Below are 19,155 nucleotides of genomic sequence, written 5' to 3' on the forward strand. Positions count from 1 at the left end.
CATCAGTAGTTGATGGACAGGGGCCCATCGATTGGGACCCCCATCCTTCAGATGATCATCTGGCTTGCTGGCAAGTGAAAAAGGCCAGATGCTATCATAAGTAGACAAGGAAGAAGTGTGGAGGAAATCAATGGGAGAGCAGCACTGCTACGGCACTTCCTTCTCCTCTTCTGGTCAAGACTGAAAGAGAGAGAAGCAGGAAGTGCCGTAGCAGTGCTGCTCCCCTATTGATTTCAAGGGGAGTGAAGGGAGCACACACACTTCCTGTGCAGACGGCTAATAACGACTTTTGGCCCGCTGCACTGACAGCAGCCAGATGATCAGCTGATGGATGGGATCCTGAGGATAGGTCAACAGTAAAAAAGGGAACAGCCAACCCCTTTAACTGTTGGCACAACACATTCAGGCAAAAGGCGTTCCCCAGGATCCTCCACACCCAGGTACGTCCATCTGATGTGAAGATGCAGTAGTGTGATTCATCACTCCATAGAACATTCTTCCATCGCTCAACTGTCCAATGATGACTCCTTGCACCAGTGCCGATGGGCCGATGCATCTTCTTTCAGAAAGCTCATCAGACATGTGCATGATGAAATATCAGCTGAAGTGTATTAGATGATAGTAGAAAGTATGTCACGGAGAATATCCAATGTCAATAGGGCCAAAGGAGCCCCACTAAGTATTAACATACAGAAATAAATACTACTTTTGACTGTTTCTCAGGTGTCCAATTACTTTTGTAGGAAAGCGTAGAGTCAGCAAAGTCACGTCTGCAAAGCTATACAGACAGTCTCACTGATATAGACACATCACAGGTCCACAGTACACAAGGCAGCAGTACTGGGACATGATAACTGATGACATTAAGGTCCAGGAGAATCAAGTTAAGTCTCTGATTATTACATATATCTGACTACAAAATTAAATCTTGCAGTAAAACTTGCGTGTTCGCATACAGCGTCCGCAGGAAGGATCCGCATGTCTGCGCCATTCACAAGACACTGTCCAGTACTTCATTTGTTACTGATCTTAGTACTAAACACATTGAATCAATGGCTTTCATAAAGAATCCCGACCCAGGAGACCTATAATATTAGCACAGATGAACATGCTCGTCTCCGCTAGCTTTTCAGAATGAAATCCATTGTGAATTATTCATGTGCAATAATGTCTGTCAATGCTTAAAGAAAAACTATGCATTTAGGTGAGTGCATGAATCAGTGGGCAGGCGGGGAAGATGTTCTCCGGGATGGAGGTGAGCACAAGGATATCAATATTTGATCTATAATTGTAAATGGTTTGTGATGTACAGAACTGAGTTTCAGCATAGGATTCATTGTTCTACATGGTGTAGTCTCAGGGGCGTAACTATAGAGGGTGCAGGGGATGCGGTTGCACCCGGGCCCAGGAGCCTTAGGGGGCCCATAAGGCCTCTCTTCTCCATATAGGGAGCCCAGTACTATGAATAAAGCATTATAGGTGGGGGCCCTGTTATAGGTTTTGCATTGGGGCCCAGAAGCTTCAAGTTATGTCTCTCTGTAGCATGGTTTAGGTATGGGCACGAGTACAGATACAGATAGAGGGGGGGGGGGGGCCCAGCTCACGTTTTGCATCAGGGCCCCTGAGCCTTTAGTTACGCCCCTGTGTAGTCTCATTTAACCCCTTGAGTGGCATTCTCGGAAATTTTTCGGGACGAGCTCCACTGCCGATAGTGATATAGCCCGGAAGATTTCCGGCTATGTATCACTATGGGAGCTGCAGAGCACAAGCTGTGGCATTGTGCTCTGCCTGCACAGTCCCACAGAGAAAAAAGCAAGGGCTTTGAAAAACCAGCAGAAGATATTGCCGATCTGCCGGCAATCTCCTGCTTCTAAGTCTCCTGCTTTGTTTACAGGTTGCCATAGAGACCATCGGCTTGTCAGAAGCAAGCTGATGGTCTCTGTGGCAGGGAGAGCTGGTGCTTAGCTGTCAGAGAACAGCCAGGCACCTGCTCTTACAGCAGAGATCAGAGAAAACCTCCGATCTCTGCTGTGTTAACCCTTTACATGCTGCAGTCTATGTGACTGCAGCATGTAAAGGGCTGTCACTGCAGCATGTAAAGGGCTGTCACCATCGGACCCCCGGAATGTGATCAGGGGGTCCTGATGGGTCCCTGTGGAAGTCCCCTAAAGGGACAAAAATTAAAAAAAAGTACAAAAAAAACAAAAGTAAAAAAAATAATAAAAACACTTGTCTCCCTTTACTTTGTAAAAAATCAAAAATACAATCACACATGTGGTATCCGTGCGTTGTAATGACCCAGAGAAGGAAGATAATACATTATTTAACTCCTTAATGACATGGCCCCTTTTTTTCTTTTTTCCCCATTTCTTTTTTTCCTCCCCCTGTTTAAAAAAATCACAACTTGTCCCGCAAAAAACAAGCCCTTATACGGCCATGTCAGTGGAAAAATGAAAAAGTTATGGCTCTTGAGACGCAACTGCAAAATTAGTTGAAATTCAATAATTGGACCATTTAAAAAACCTGCCCTGGTGGGTCTGACAGGGTGGTAGAAAACCCGCCACTCAAGGGGTTAAATGTGGTCTGACAGCTCTCATGAAGGGCTTCATTTAGTAAATACTTGCATTCCCCATGAAATAGCAATTCTGGAGCAGGTTTTCTTATAAGTTGGCATTGTGATGGTCATCTGTGAGTCCTTCTGGAAATGTATCACTAAATTGACAACTAGGTGTTACCATTTTTCCTTCTCAAAAGGGTGTGACCCTACACTGATTGGACAGACAGTGTACTGACAAGACCCTTACCTGGTAACACCTACATGTTAATTTATTCATACATTTCTAGGAGGAATAACAGAGGAACAGTACAATGCAGAAAATACGCTCCAGAATTCTTATACTATGGGGAATATATTTTATTTTTTGAAGACATGTTTTCTCTAAAGGAGCAGGAAGGCTACAAAGCTCATCAAATGAACCTCTAATAAGGTAATATAACTATTCCTAGAGGATCTCAGCACTGGAGACATACAAGATAAAGTAGTGTTCAAATGAGAAAACTACATTAACCCTTTGCAATCCAATTTTGGATTCAGGGTTTCCTAGGGGGCTTTCTCTTTATGCCATTACACAATGGCGCCATCTGTTGGCTGGAGCCAGTACTGTGGTATGGGACATGCTAGAGAGGCCCCCGACAACAGAGCAGCCAGTAATATATAGTAAGAATACCCTGCCGGACGTCTTCCAACATCGGAGCTTTACAGCCTTCAATCAGAATGTCTTCAGACGTCAGACAGTGGATTGGAAAGGGTTAAGCAGTATATTCAACATCTCCACAACTAGAGATGGCTAAAAACAGGGAACAACAGATTATACTAATATGTAAAGTAGTGAAGGAGCTTACCTGCTCCTGCACTGAAGATTTGAGTGGCCCAACCACTCCAATGTTCCCAGGAGTTGCTCCCAAAAGTAACACTTTAAAGAGGTACTCTCGTAAACTGAAGTTATCCTCTTTCCACTTGCCAATCATTGGAGGTCTGACCATGGGGATCCCCAGTGATACAAGGAAATCAACTTTGGCGTGTTCTGAAATTCTGGCAGTGGTGGTCGTACATGGCTGCCCCTCTCTTCAGTAGGGCTGACGGAAATAGCTGAGTTCAAATGTTCCATTAAATTGAAGGGAGCCACTAGAGAAGTGTTAGAATGCAGCTACCTCCAGCAGTTCAAACTGAAGTGAATGGCTTGATAGTGCGCCTATGTGGCCACCATTGTCAAAATTAAGGGATGCGTCAGCACTATTTCTCTGGAATGGTGGGGGTTCTAGTGGTCAGTCCCCCATTGATCAGCAAGTTACCTCCTTGGATATTCTGTGGATATTCAAATTAATAGAATACCCCTTGAAGTGTTCTTCTGACATATCTGCTCAGATGTTGTGACAGATATGCATGGAGAATAGCACTTGACCACTGCGGCCACTGTTTGGGTTGGCTGCAATGGTCAGACAGTAGCTGTTCCACGACAAAGACTGCGGGCTGCAGCACTGGATCAGTGGAGATGAGGACGGGTAAGCAATGCTGGTTTTGTTATTTTTATACATTTTAAAGCTAAAGATAAAAAATTGGCAACCAGACAACTCTCTTGACTATGTTATCGTGTGCTTTGCGCTAGGAAACAGCTGAACATTCAGTAGGACCAAACTCGATATGATTGTAGATGTTATGTAACGTGTAAGCTGTGTGCCCTCCTATGGAGTGAAATGTAATTAATATTACTGTTTAGTAAAAGTTTACTTTCTGCCATTAAACTGCCTCCGTCTGTCACTGCTGCGCCATTAGTCACCATCCATCTGCACTTGATACAGCTACACAGCAGAGAGAAATCATGTTAAAGAGGTATTCCCATCTTGGCCCCTCATGCTGTGATAATACCCTTCTGCACGTCTGCACTACGCTGTTTCAGGAACTCCCCTAGAAGTGAAAGGTTATGACCGTCGCACCGCGAGCTGCACTGTTTCGGTACCTCAGGAGCTGTTCTGTATTCTCAACCATCCCTAGCCACCACATAGAGCTAGGCGGAGGTTAGATGCCTAGACAGTTGTGGGTTCCAGAAGGTAGAGCCACATCTACAAATGTAACAAAGTTTAGCTTACTTTTGATATCTTTCTGCAACATGTTATCTTCTCTTAATGACACATTCACACGGGTGAAAATCTCGCGCGAGTTAAGTGCATTGCAAGACAAAAGTCACACGAATATGAACTGCATTCTTTTGAATGGACTTACCGTGTTTCCCCAAAAATAAGACAGTGTCTTATATTAATTTTTGTTCAAAAAGGTTTAACTTTTTTATATGTATAGCTGCCTGGACATTTTTTAAATTGACTTTTTTAATTAACTGTTAGCAGGGCTTAATTTTGGAGTAGGGCTTATATTTCAAGCATCCTCAAAAAGCCTGAAAAATCATTTTGCATCCTCAAAAAATCTGGAAAATCATGCTATGTCTTATTTTCAGGGTATGTCTTATTTTCAGGAAAATAGGGTATTCATATGAGCATGTTCTATCTTTGGGTGTTCCATCAAAGCGCATTACCAATTGTTTTCAATGGGACCTTTAAGGACATCGCTTGGCACTTGCATAATATAATGTTTCCCATTGAAAAAAGGAAAACATTGACAATGCGGATCAAATGGCATTAAAGAGAACAGGCTGTCCAAACTACAGGCTGCATGTTATAGAGCCGAGCAGATTGATATATAGTTTTATGGGGAAAGATTCAGTAGAACTTGTACTTCATTCATTTATATCTCTGCTCATTCTGAGCTGAAGAGTCCAGTGGGCGGAGCTATCAGTGATTGACAGCTATCTGTGTATGACTGTACATACAGGGAAGGCTGTCAGTCAGTGATAGGACCGCCTGTTGGACTGTTCAGCTCAGAATGATCAAAGGATTAAAGTAATAAAATGCAAGTTATTCTAAATATTGTCCCATATACGCAGCCTACAATTCGGACAGTAAGTAATAGTTCTTTTGTTAGTTTGTCCCATTTGCTCCCCGGAGCCAATTTCTTTCTCAACTTGAAAAACTCTTTTAAGGATCTATATCATAGAGACCTATGATGTAACAGTCCACATGATTGCTGGCACTAAGCTGACCACACAATAAATACCTCAATAAGCCACAGCTTGTGACCCTAATCCAAATAACACCATTATAAATTACAGCTTCATTGTCAGTAAAGCAAAGATCAAAGTTGATCATCATCACTCAGGACATCTTAACGAGGCAGGAAGGGTCCAAGAGAAATGAGTGCCTACAATGTACTGTACTTCACTGGAATACGAACCCTACAGAAAGACGATAGACAAATCTTTGGCAATAATCGATGGAAAGTTTGTGGAAAACACACACACTTCTCCAAAACACGGTAAAGTATCTCTGAAGTGGCTTCTCTGCAAGTCAATGTTTTGGGAGTCTTTGAATGACTTAAAGTGACCCTCCAGTTTTGCAGCAGAATTCTGTCCCTGGACGGTAGAGGGAGGGGATATATGTTATTCTCTTCATGTTGTTTAATCCACGGCTCTGGGTCCCATTTTCCACCATCCAAGATAGCCAATGCAATATTCAGACTATCTAATCCCTACAGCTTTTTGGTAGTATTAGAGTACCAGTGCACTTTATCTGCTCTCTGACTGGCCAGAGCACTAGCCAATCAAAGAGCAATGCACATTAGTTAATTCTAAAATTGCTCTAGCTGCCTTGGAAAGCCAAAAATGGGTCTCAAAACCAGTGATTTGGAGGGGCAGCAGAAAAGGACTGCAGGAAATATACCCCCTACCCCTCCAGTCCTGGGGCAGAATTTGACCCGAAACTGGGTACCTCTGGCAGTATTTTACTCCCCACTCCCAAAGTATATGTCCACGATATTACCTGATGTATACAGTACTTCTGACTAGTGTTGAGTGAACCTTTGCAAAGTTGGTTCAGCTGGGTCACCAAACTTCAGCAAAAAGTTAAGTTCAGTCCAAATTAGTCCACACCGAACTGGACATTCACCAACACCCCTAAAACTAGTGGAGCTCTCCAGAGGCACAAGAGAAACGTGTGTAAAAAGCGAGATGTGAGCTGAGTAGAGATGAGCGAACGTACTCGTAATGAGTACTTACGCACCCGAGTACCGCCATTTTCGAGTACTTCAGTACTCAGGCGTAAAGATTCGGGGGGCGCCGGGGGGCGGGGAGAGGCGAGGCGGTGCGGGGGGGAGCAGCGGGGAACAGGGGGGAGCCCTCTCTCTCTCCCTCTCCCCCCCACTCCCCACTGCTACCCCCCGTGCCGCCACGGCGCCCCCCGAATCTTTACGCGCGAGTATTGCTGTACTCGAAAATGGCGGTACTCGGGTGCGTAAGTACTCGTAACGAGTACGTTCGCTCATCTCTAGAGCTGAGCCTTAAACTATCACAGCAAAGCTGCAGACGCGGATCATTACTGTGTCTTCAAAGATTCACCAATTTTTGCCTGTGTTTTTGTGCTGCGGTAATAGAGCCATGCCATTACTGCTACCCATGAATGCATGCCAACCATGGAAAAGAGTGAAGCCGCAGTAAAAGGTTATTCCAACTGGTTTCCACTTGTGGAAAATAACACAGAAAGAAATGTATAACTAGATTTAAGTGAAGTTTTGAAAAGTCCAGTTCGTCTGGTCTTGCGAATTTTTGGAAAAAGTTTGGTTCGATCCGAATTAGTTCAGACCAAAACTGAACTTTACCCCTATAATAATGATCCGGCCTAGGTGGTGGCCCAGTGGTTAGCACTGTTGCTGGAGTCCTAGGCTCAGGGGCGTAACTATAGGGGCTGCAGGGAATGCGGTTGCACCCGGGCCCAGGAGCCTTAGGGGGCCCATAAGGCCTCTCTTCTCCATATAGGGAACCGAGTACTATTAATAAAGCATTATAGTTGGGGGCCCCGTTACAGGTTTTGCATTGGGGCCCAGAAACTTCAAGCTACACCTCTGCCTAGGCTTAAAACTGAAAAACATCTGCATGGAATTTGCATGTTCTTGCTGTGTTTTCTTATAATCACCTTTATGTATATGGCACACTTTATATTACTTGATTTTTTCTGTCCCTGGGGGCTCACAAATTATATTCACCTACTAGTATGTCTTTGGAATGTGTAAGGAAAACCCACATAAACACAGGAAGAACATATGAACTCATTGCAGATGTTGAACCCAGCGCTGCAAGGCAACAGTGCTAACCAATGAACCAACATGCTACTTCTTTCTCCTTCCTCCTCAGTAAACATACACATTATATAACTATACAAACAGTACTACTAAATGAAGGTGATGACCAAGGGAAACATCTGCACGGAGCTTGTATGTTCTGCCTAATAATCCTATATTTATATAGTGCATACACTTATTGAGAAGGAGGAAGAGGAAGAAAGGGGGGAGAAGGAAGAGGATAAGGAGGAGAAAGAGGAAGAAGTGGAAGAGGAAAATGAGGAAGTGGAGGAGAAGGAGGAGGAGGAAGAAGAATGCTATCTCAGTGGTTAGTACTGTTGCCTTGCAGTGCTGGGGTCCTAGGTTCATGTTTGACCAAGGGCAACATCTGCATGGAGTTTGTATGGTCTGCCTGCATTGCATGGGTTTCCTCCCACATACTAATAGATGAATATCGATTATGAGCCCCGGTGAGGACAGAAAACATAAAGAGATGTAAAAGGCTGCATAATATGTATGTGCTATATAAATAAAGGTGATTATACTGAAACCCAGGGAGAACATACAAACTCGATGCAGATGTTGTCACTTTTGAAGCTCAGACCCTACGGCTGCAAGGCAACAGTGCTAACCACTGAGCCACCACCTTCTGTGGGTTCAGCTGAGGTGAACCTCATTAGGGTCGTGTTTGCAAAGCAAATTTTTATCAAAGTTCAACCAAAAAAAGGGCTTGACTAGTTCAGTTCACTGAAAACTACATATAACTGTTAGAGGCCATAAGGGGGATTGCCTCATCTTGATGAATGATTTTATATGGGAGCAAACCTATAGTAATCAGCTGTCACCACGGGCCCAACGTCAGAAGCCCCCGGTGATCAGTAGCAGGCGCCATATATTTCCCTTACAGTAGCTGTTGCAAATAAATGGCCAATCTCATAAAACAGTACATTGACGGCCAGGTCCTGGGGCTTCCCCACTCCTAGCATGGGGGTCTCTCATGAAAGACCCACCCCCCCTAAGACAACCATCTACCCTTTTAGGTCATATTGATAGTGTTGTCTTAATATCCCAACCAATTTCATAGACCGGACAAGTTCCGAATGTAGATTTTTCCATTACATCTAAGAAATAATTGAGATAATTCAAACACTAATTGCAATAAAAGTCACAACGTTGCATAAATTTCCATTTACAAGAACGGTAATAATGCGCCACTCACCAGGGATGTGCTTGAGCATAAATAACACGACACAACATTTATAGGGTAGCATGTCTTTCAGCCCCAATGCCATGCATAATAAAGCAGACGCTGATGGCCGGTGTAATTCACAGTAGGTTACTACACGTGTGATTTGCTCTTACGCCACTTCATTACCTTCCAGACATGTTAAAATATACTGAGGTCCGGGATAATCCTCTCCTACAGATCTCAGGCCAGCCAGGGGCTCAGACCAATAAAAGCGCAGATAACGCGGCCTTAACCGCTTCACCCATGCGTTCTGCCATAGACAAAATTACACTTCTCCAAATGAAATATCTTGGAGTCAGAGAGGATTTGACTACAAGGATTTGGCTATTAGTCTCTAGGGGAATCACAGGCTCTATCACAGTAGACGTGTATAGATGCGGCAGAGCTGTGTTTGTCATTTGGTGCAGTCCACACATGGTTATTGGTGAGCCTAGTGTATTATCATTCTCGAAGAGACCAAAAACCACATCAGCTCTGCTACATCTGTGCATTCAGATGCTTCGATGTAGAATTCCGGAAGTGCGCTTATCACAAAAATAAAGGCATGACATGTTGGCTCGGCATTGGTTCCAGTTGGTATCCTTTGTGAAACGGAGTATAGCAGATTCTAACTTGCTCGGGCACTTATTTATGGATGTACGGAGATACATTCCCGGGATGTATGCATTATGTGATGCTAACAGACATTTATAACCCAGAATATAGGAGCGGGGCAGCCTTAAGTGACATCAGCAGATCAAGCCTCAGCGTCAACCTACTTATAAAGATAACCTTCCACATCACTGGTTTTCTAATTTCCAGGCCACTGCGTAACCACTAGATCAAGTGCTTTCCAAAAGGCAATACATACATTAACCAGAACGGAGAGCCCAATGCAGTATTCCTGCTCATAATCCTCAATAAGGAGCAGAAACAGGATGAAATGTCTAGAATAAAGAACAATCGAATACATCCAGCATTTCCCTTTTCTATAGCACGCCTATACTACACCACTGTAACATCCACAGACGGTGGATACTACAGTACCTCTGCATTATGTTAATCCCTTCACTCTTGTCTCTATGTGCTGCATATACTTAAGACCCTTCCAGACGAATTTGCAGCTATCTAATAACATACTGTACACAAGACTATGGAGCGAAAACAGCCTGGAGCATAAACAACCACCATAAATCACATTATTTGGCTAAAATGGCCATGCCGAAGGACGGCGTGATGACAAAAAAAAAATCACTTTTCCATAGGAGGTTTATAAGCATCAAGGATAATTAGTCAGATCTGATAAGTTAGAATGATAATCGAAAAATAATAAAAATAATCAATTTATAAGAATACTAACATAAAAAAGGTAAAAATGTAAAAAAAAAAAAAGGTAAAATTAAAATAAGTAATAATAAACAATAATAATAATATTGCAAATATGCGCTAATGGGGCATTTACATGGTCTAGAAACGCGGAAGGATATCGCTCTTGCAAATCTGCTTATTCACATTAACGATATTGTTGCGCGAGTTTTGTGCCATGCACACAAAACGCGCACGGATTTGAACTTTAGTTTTTTGAATGGATTCATCCACCACGCGTTCCATATTTTGGCCTTCCCTCGGAGGACGTCGCCCATTGTTTCCAATGGGACCGTAGAAGAGATGGCATGACGCGCGAGGAGCGCAATTTCACTGAAGCATCGAGATTGTTAAGCAAAAATGCTTTGCATCGATGTGAATATTGCACATGGTAAGCGCGGTATCAGGGCGAGTTTCTTGGCCTAATATCGCGCTCGCCCTTGTGAAGGCAGCCTAAGGAAGAATGGGTGATTCTAGAACAGAATCACCCTAAAAATGGACTTGCTGCAATTTTTATAGGTGCAAGAGAAAAATCATCGCAACGCACAGAAATCGCACGAGAAAATACCCTAAGGGCTTATTTACAAGAGTGAGAAAATCACGTGCGTTCTGTGCGTTTTTACGAGACGCACAGGACGCAGGCGATGGATTAACCAATTATTGCTAATAGATCAACTCACGCAGGCGATTGCCCTTTCGCATCATGGGGCAAAATGGAAAAACTAAAGCGGGTTCTATTTTCGTGCGAGTGACACGTGAAAATAGGACTTGCCATCTACGGTGTCTCGCACATCGCAGATCACACGGATGGGGTATCTGTTTGCTGTGTGACGTGAGTTGCACAGTGAATCTCAGCCGTAACTCGCTATTGGCTGTTTAAATAGAGGCTAAGGGGTCCCTCTTACGGTCATATCTGGTGCGTTTTTGCGCATGTAAAGTTTACACGTGCCATACGCACAGAAGAGAAACAGTGCTTTTAAAGGGGCTCATACACATCTTCTGATTTACAAAAAAATATTACACGCTCTATTTCCCAGAGCATTTGCGCACCTAAGATTCCCATAGATGTCTATGGGGAAGGGGGGGGGGGGCAAATGCGTACGCAATACGCAAGCAGATGCGTGAAAAAAGCGCATTTCCATGAAAAAAAAAACACATCTGGAACTCATTAGGCTAAATAGTCATTTAAATTGTGGCGTGTTTGCATTCCGTGGGAAAAAAATATGCTGTGCGAGTGTAAAAGGTACAGCAAAATACGCCAATACTCGTGAAAAAGACAATTCCGGGTGAATGAACCCTAATACAAAACAGAAAAAAATAATACTAATAAAATAATAATAATAAATAAAACATAATGAAAATAATAAACATAATAAATAAATAAAAATAATAAATAAATAAAAAAGAAATAAATAAAAATAAAATAAAAGTCAAATAAATATTAATATGGATATTATATAATGAAATGTTACAAAATAGATAAATATTACATAAACATATAACAACAAAAAGGAAAACACTAGAAATGTTAAAAAATATAATACATAATATAAAGAACTGAAAATACAGATTCCACTTCTCACATCGCTGACGTTTAACCCTTCACTAACATTTAACCATTAAGCTTCTCACTTGGCCATTGGAGGGGGAAAAAAAGTGACAAGAAGCATTTACCGCTTGCAGGGATGGGACTGCATATCAATGGTCTAATGCTACTTCTCCAAGTCTCCTCATCCCCCCTCCCCAATGGTCTGCCTCACTCTGCATTACATTACCAAGAAAATGTCATATTTGATTAGTCAGCAGAGTAATGGGAAGCGGATTTGGTAAGGTCAGAAGCTAACAAGTATTTATTCCCATCGCTTTTATTCCCAGAGCCTATAAAAAGATGAATGGTAACGTTCCCTCCAGTATCCCAGGCTTCTAGTGCCATTTATTCCTAAACTTCAAGGTACAGTACAGTACTGCATACTTACAGGCATTGGTTACAGCAAAACTGTTGGCTGTTTCTATGTTGTCTACATGAGGAATCAAATTAAAAAGTGCTTCCGACTCGTTGGGGCTGGTGTTATGGAGAAAAATTGCTAATCGAAAAGCGGTGTATTCCTGATCTGTATTCCGGATGAAAAGCCCACCTAAAAGGAGGAAAGGGGGTAAATAATAAAAAAATAGTCAGAATGCATGCATCATTCATACACAGAGGTGGTGTATAGTATGCAGGTGCAATAGAGGCTGCCCGTATTCTGCTCCATTAATTACAGCCATTGATATGTGACAAGTGGCTGGAGTTGCAGTTGTCTCACATTGCACATTACAACAAATCCCAGCTTGGAACCAGGGGGAATGCTTACACCGTATTTAACAATACCATTCGCCTTGTATTATTAGAAGTCTATGTCTGGGGTGGGCATTGATGCACTTACTGTATGCACTGTCACCTATGGTTACCATACATTGTCATATATACGTAGTCTAGACAGTCTGGCCATTATTAAGGGAGTTAAATAAGAGTACTGTGTCCAGTTCAAGGAAAGCACAAATGTGACTATGCTTGCAGAATCTCATTAGCCAGAACCCCCCAACCCCCCCCCCCCTCCTCCCTCTTCATTGGATGCAGTGCAAAAAAATGACTTAAAGGGTTAATAGAGAGTAAGGTTGAACCTCTGTGTAATGGGATACATAAGGATGCAGTACATGCTGCACAACTTTCCAACTAGCTGAGAAGCAGAGAATACTGTAGCACCATTACTGCAGCATAAGCCCCTATAAATAATAATGCAGAGGTGGGCATGCAGGGCCTGGGTGGGTGGCAGGTAAGGGTTAAGCTTAGGGTAAATGTCATTGGATGCAAACACATACAATGGCTGGGAAACTATGTAGCAAAGCTTATGCAAAAAAAAAAAAGAAAGGAAAAAAGTGTAGCAATGGGCAAAGAGGTTCTGCAGCAGCTGAGCAAAAAAAAAAAGGTCTAAGTTATTATCAAAGAGGCACCTGCAGCTTTTTTTTTTCTAAGTTTAGTCATGCAGTGAGTGAATAGTCAGCTCTTGTGCCAAGGGGGGCACTCATCCCTGGCATGTCTTACCTATCTGCACGCTGCTAGGAAAGGCTCCCATGGCAATGCCCCAAAATCCAGAGAATAACAAAACAATCTGCTCGCAAATAATCCGCATCTTCTCTTTCTCTCTCTCTCTCTCTCTCTAGATGCCAATGAGAAGCATCAAGGCTGCAACCACAAGCAAAGGAAAGCAATGCAGTCGCTGCCAGTCTAGCAATCCATGGTGGGCATGATGTTTCCCGCAGTCTCCATAGCCCCGGGAGAGCTGATGTCCGGCTGGAGATGTTTGCACATGCAAGATGGTGGAGTTGGTGGTGGAGGCTGCACTGAGGGATGAGACATGCGCTATTATATCTCACTCTGCCCCCATCACACACAATAGCAATCCCAGCACTGCTGTCTCCAGCCCTCTCTGCTTACATGTAGCATGAATGGGATGCTGCTGCTGCTGCTGCTGGGGATGGGGGGGAGGATGGGGATGGCACAAGGGGGCTCACAAGGCAGACTAGTCTGGTCCTCACTGCTTGCACAGCCAAAGCTCTCCAGCAAGCAATAGAGAGAGATCCACTGCAGCAAAGCCTCTCCCTGCTCCAGCAATACTAAGGGGGAGTCAGCCTGCCAGGGGGTGGGGGGTTAGCCAAGGTCAAGTGCTCTGTCTGCCCACACTTTTAGGCACCCGGGATGAATACAGAGAGGTTGCAGTCATTCATAGCGAACTGTTACAGTAGTTTGTTTTTGTTACTGTATCTGTTTTGATACATTGTAGCAACATTGTAGCAGGTGTGGATTATCCAGCACTGTATCTCAGAGATAGCAATAGCCTACTTGAATAGGAAGGCATGGAGGTGCTATATAATGGGATGGAGTATGTGGGCCCCTGGATTTCAGTTTTGTGTTGTGGCCCCTGTAAGAGTGAAACCCAATTGCAAAGTTGAAAGTAGCATGTGAGAAGCAGAAATCCGCTTTCTGAGTCCAGTGGGACCGCTACTCTGTGACGGGAGTAAAGCGTAGTGGAAGTGGCCTCCGTCTGCTATGATACGTTAATGCAGCTGTTTGACAGTGCAGTCCAGGGCTGACGCTATTGTTGCGGGACCGTGTTAGTGAACGGTGACGCGCCAATTCAGTGCAGGTGCAATGTAAATGAGAGCAAGACCCAATCAGAAGACAATGCAGATGTCAGCGTGAACATGTGGGTTGGGATTTGGCGCAATACCGTTGGATCGATGCTGTGACTGAAGTAAGGAAAGCGTACTGGATGTGGCCTCCTTCTGCTACAATAGGAGCTGATCATCCAGGAAGTCATCCACCATTGAAGACAGAAGGTACCAATCTGCACTGAGAGTCCCTGGAGAGAACACAGATGTATTGAGGGGACAGCGCCAAATTCTAATCCGCATGTTCATGATGAAATGGGAAAGCAGGAGTTTAAAAAATATATATATACTGCGCATGTGCGCTGGCGTTCCGGACGGCACTTCCGCACACATTCACAGTACTGACCCGGACAGGTAAGCAGGGTCGCCAGTCGTGGGCAGGGTCGGATTCCGCTGCTGGCTCCTGTATGCGGAATCTGACCCACCTGTTGACATGAGCCCTCACCAGTAATTTGCATTGCATCTGCACTGAATCGGAACTTCGCCATTCACTAATATGGACTGTGGAACAGCTCGATGCATATATCGTAGCAGAAGGAGGCCACTGCCAGTATGCTTTCCTTACTTCGGTTATAGTAGCGGTCTCACAGGACGTGGAATGTGGATTCCTGCTTCTCACTCTTCAACTTTGCAGTTGGGTTTTACTCTCTATTTCTTACAGGGGCCACAACACAAAATTAAAATCCATGTTCTGGGGCCCCTAGGGACCCATGCTCCATACTAACGTGTAGCGCAATATAGGACACCAGTACTTAGATATAGCGCCGAATCCAGCTTTTTCACTACACTGTATACATAAACAGTAGAGATGAGCGAGCATACTCGCTAAGGCAAACTACTCGAGCGAGTAGTGCCTTATTCGAGTACCTGCCCGCTCGTCTCTAAAGATTCGTCTGCCGGTGTAGGTGAGCGGTGAGTTGCAGGAGTGAGCAGGAGGGAGCGGGGGGAGAGAGGGAGAGAGAGATCTCCCCTCCGTTCCTCCCTGCTCTCCCCCGCCGGCAGCCGAATCTTTAGAGACGAGCAGGCAGGTACTTGAATAAGGCATTACTCGCTCGAGTAGTTTGCCTAAGCGAGTATGCTTGCTCATCTCTAATAAACAGCAGTGAAAATATTTACAGTTTGCTGTTTGGATGTGGAACAAATATTTGGATAACTTCTTGGCAGCCTGTATTCTGCAACAGTAAAAGCTACAGGAATTCCCTGCAGAGTTATCATTGGATGACTGCAGCCAGTAAAGGAGGTGATTCTTAAAATCAGGGACTGGCTGGCAAATTGTAGCCTGCGGGGCACAGGACCCCAGCCCATGAGCAGCGGCCCACCCTTGGGGTACGTTCACATGTAGCCAGTTTGCTGCAGCTTTTTTGAGTCTGAAAGAAATCCGTATTAAATCTGCACCATATTGTGTGGTTTTTCAGGGGTATTTTGGTGCATATGCAGATTTTATCCCTTCAACTAAAGCCTAATGTCCACGGCATGAATCAATTTACAAAATCCGCGCGTGCGATCTGTGCCCATAGGAAATAATTGGGCACCCACAGGTAATTAAATACCTGCGGATGTCATTTTACCCCAGCGTGTGGATCACACACGCAGGAAAACAACTGCAGCATGTTCCATTTTTATGCCGTTTTCCTGCACGGATGGCTCCCACCGCTTTCATTGAAGCCAATGGAAGCCATCTGGATCCGTGGCACATCCGCAGCTGTCACTAGGTACGTGCCGCGGACCGTGGGTAAGCACGAGTTTAAAAAAAAAATAAATAATAAGACACAGCGCATGCACGCGGCATGCCACCGGTGTCCTGAGCGCGTCCGCCGTGCATGAGAAAGAGCATCCATTCGCGATGGAGGAGAGCGCAGCAACGTCCAGACAGGTGAGCATAATGTATTTTCTGGCCTCATGTCTGCGGGCAGGTGGAATGCGCTGCGAGATTCTGTACGGGGAAATCGTGTGGGCCCATAAAAACTACTGTGCATCCACACCAAATTGTGTGTCAAAACCAGTACCAGAAGATCCATGTTTTGGGTGGATCCAGATGAACGCGGTTTTGTCCCCTTATACGGCCGTGACTATCGGGACAAAAGCACTGATTTCGGTGGTTAGTTTTTACCACTTCTCCAGATCACAGCAGGCAAAAGATCGGACTTGCCCTACAACACCTGTCTTCCTGCTTCTTTTTTTCAAACTCCTGTGCTCTGGCGAGGAGTTTGAAGCGCTGGCGAAGAAGAAGGGATTCCCCTTGTTGAGGCACAACTACGCTCCATACCGCCAAGCATAGTTGCGCCTACGGCAGTTGGTTTGCTGCGAGGTTTCTGTTGTGGAAAACCTGGAGCAAATCTGCTAAATGTATACGCCCCTAAGGGCCCCTCCATATGCATAAAAACACCCGTGCACTTGCACCGTGAACAATGCGCAAAAAAACAGATCAGCCTGCTTTGCACAAGTAAAAATCATGCGCGCCAAAGTTGACGAGGCAAAGTTATTGATCTCAATGGGTTCATTTCCACAAGCGTGTTTCTCACGTGCAATTCATGTGCGCCAGAAAAGATTGGCCGTGCCCTATGTTTCTGCTTTTGTTTTTTTGAGCACGCAATAGTGCAGAGTCTGAACTGTTAAAAAAATGAAGACTTTGGACTTGACCATGGACAGATACGCTCCATAGCGGCGAGTATATTTGCGCACAGTGCGGCTGTCCAAATCCTGCTAAACCATGGCCGTACAAGGTACTGGCAAAATCATACGGCCATTGGGCACCGGACGTAAATCCGCAGTTAGCCCTGCAGATTTTTATGCAGAATTCCACAATGGCAGATTCCACACTGTCATGGCGGAAATAGTCCACCCGTGTGAGGGAGCCGGGAAGGATTTTCCCTATTGGATTTTTCAGAATCTGATTACATGCTGCAGAAAGAGTTTGCATGACGAAAATTTAAGGGACCTTTCACATGGGTCGGAATTTGACCATAAAACATGCAGCTGAAACTGTCACTGTGGAAATGGTGTGGCTTGATAGACTGCCTGTCTGAACTCGGTATGTAGGATACTGCATGATCACAAGTTCTAGTCTCCTATGGGGACTAAAAACAATGAGTTTAAAATGTTTTATTAATTATTAGAAAAAATGCTATTAAAATATTAACCCTTGTCCCTCACCATTTCCCCATATTTTCAATAAAAAAAATCATAACAATAATAGAACAAACAAAAGTATATTTGGTATCACTGCATCCATAAAACTCCAATCTATCAAAATAATTTATCCTGCACAGTGAACATCATCAGAAAAAAAATACACATCGCCAGGATTGCACTTTTTTGGTCACCCTGTCATCAAGAAAAAATGTAATAAAAAACAACAAAAAAAGTCACATGTACACTAAGGGCTTATTCAGATGGGATGTTCCAGCATTTAGCCCCGCCCCCGTCATGCCCCTCCCGTTGCAAATAGTGACAAGGGGCAGAGAGGGGGCGAGAGCTCAGTACACTGCTCCCGGCTCTTCCAGCCTCCTCCGCCTGAAGAGAGGAACACCGTATATCAGCCGGGCGTGAAAACCCGGACGATATAGGGTCACCTGAAGCCGCCCTAAGGGGGATGCAGACGAGCGTGTTTATGTGTACATTAGAATCATTGTTTTCCTACGGTGTGTTCACATGTCCGTGTTTCACAGGCATGCAAACGCGCGCCTGTAAAAGACAGGACATGCATGCACCATAGGTCCGTGGTCCATGTAAATATTCCCCGCAGGGAGTCCCCTTTCACAGTGTTCAGTGACAAGGGGACTCCCCTCAGGAAGCTGTTGCAGAGGATTTCTTCATCCCTGCGGGGAGTGAAGAATCCCCTATCACAGCTGTCACGGCTGTGGCAGAGGATCGCAATTTTTTTCCCCATTGCTTTCAATGGGACTGGTGCTTCTGGGTAAAAAATTAAAAAAATATATACTCACCTCTCTGCAGCTGCCAGGGCTCAGGCTTGTCAAGCCTGTCTTCTCCCTGAACTGCTCTGAATCTTTTTCAGCAGGCTTGGATTTAAAATCCCCGCCTGCTGAAAGAGCTATATCTGATTGGCTGAGCGCTCAGCGAATCACAGGCAGCACTCAGCTATTCATTGAATGACAGCTGAGTGCTGCCTGTGATTGATCACAGCACTCAGCCAATCACAGGCAGTGCTTGGCTATTCATTAAATTCAAAATTGGGCCAGCGAGGAAATTGCATAAAATTATACAACTCCAATTTCAAAATCGTTGGGACACTGTGAAAGTGTAAATAAATGTTTTTAAAAAAATGATTTGGAAGTCTCATTTGACCCTATTTTATTCACAATAGAAGATAGAAATTCACAGAAAAATGTATTACTGTATATACTCGAGTATAAGCCTAGTTTTTCAGCACATTTTTTTATGCTGAAAAAGCCCCCCTCAGCTTATACTCGAGTCAGGGAAGGCTTAAAAAAAAACCCTCCATACTCACCTTCCAGCCGGCGTCTGTGTCTCTGGCTGTGTGGCAGGCTGCTTGAATTCTCTCTGCTGTCATCCCCCGCCGTCCTCTTTACTCGGCTCTGTCATCCCCCGCTGTCAGCGCTGTGTAAGGAAGAGCTGTGATTGGATCGGGCGTCAGCCAATCACAGTCGGTGCT

The 19,155-nt window shown here is 44.3% G+C and overlaps 1 protein-coding gene across 4 annotated transcripts in view; it reads right to left on the reverse strand.

Moving 5' to 3' along the window:
• Window positions 1-13,723, reverse strand: part of GRIA4 (glutamate ionotropic receptor AMPA type subunit 4) — a 396,500-nt gene extending 382,777 nt beyond the window's left edge. For all 4 annotated transcript variants that reach the window (XM_066594081.1, XM_066594082.1, XM_066594083.1 and 1 more), the window contains exons 1-2: window positions 13,396-13,723; window positions 12,290-12,448 (exon numbers count right to left, since the gene is read on the reverse strand). In XM_066594081.1, the coding sequence (XP_066450178.1) occupies window positions 12,290-12,448; window positions 13,396-13,483 (247 nt within the window). In that variant the 5' untranslated portion in view covers window positions 13,484-13,723. The remainder of the gene's footprint in view (window positions 1-12,289; window positions 12,449-13,395) is intronic.
• Window positions 13,724-19,155: the final 5,432 nt, after the last annotated feature.

The sequence above is a fragment of the Eleutherodactylus coqui genome, chromosome 1, assembly GCF_035609145.1.
Source record: "Eleutherodactylus coqui strain aEleCoq1 chromosome 1, aEleCoq1.hap1, whole genome shotgun sequence".
In the NCBI taxonomy this organism is placed as follows: Eukaryota; Metazoa; Chordata; class Amphibia; order Anura; family Eleutherodactylidae; genus Eleutherodactylus; species Eleutherodactylus coqui.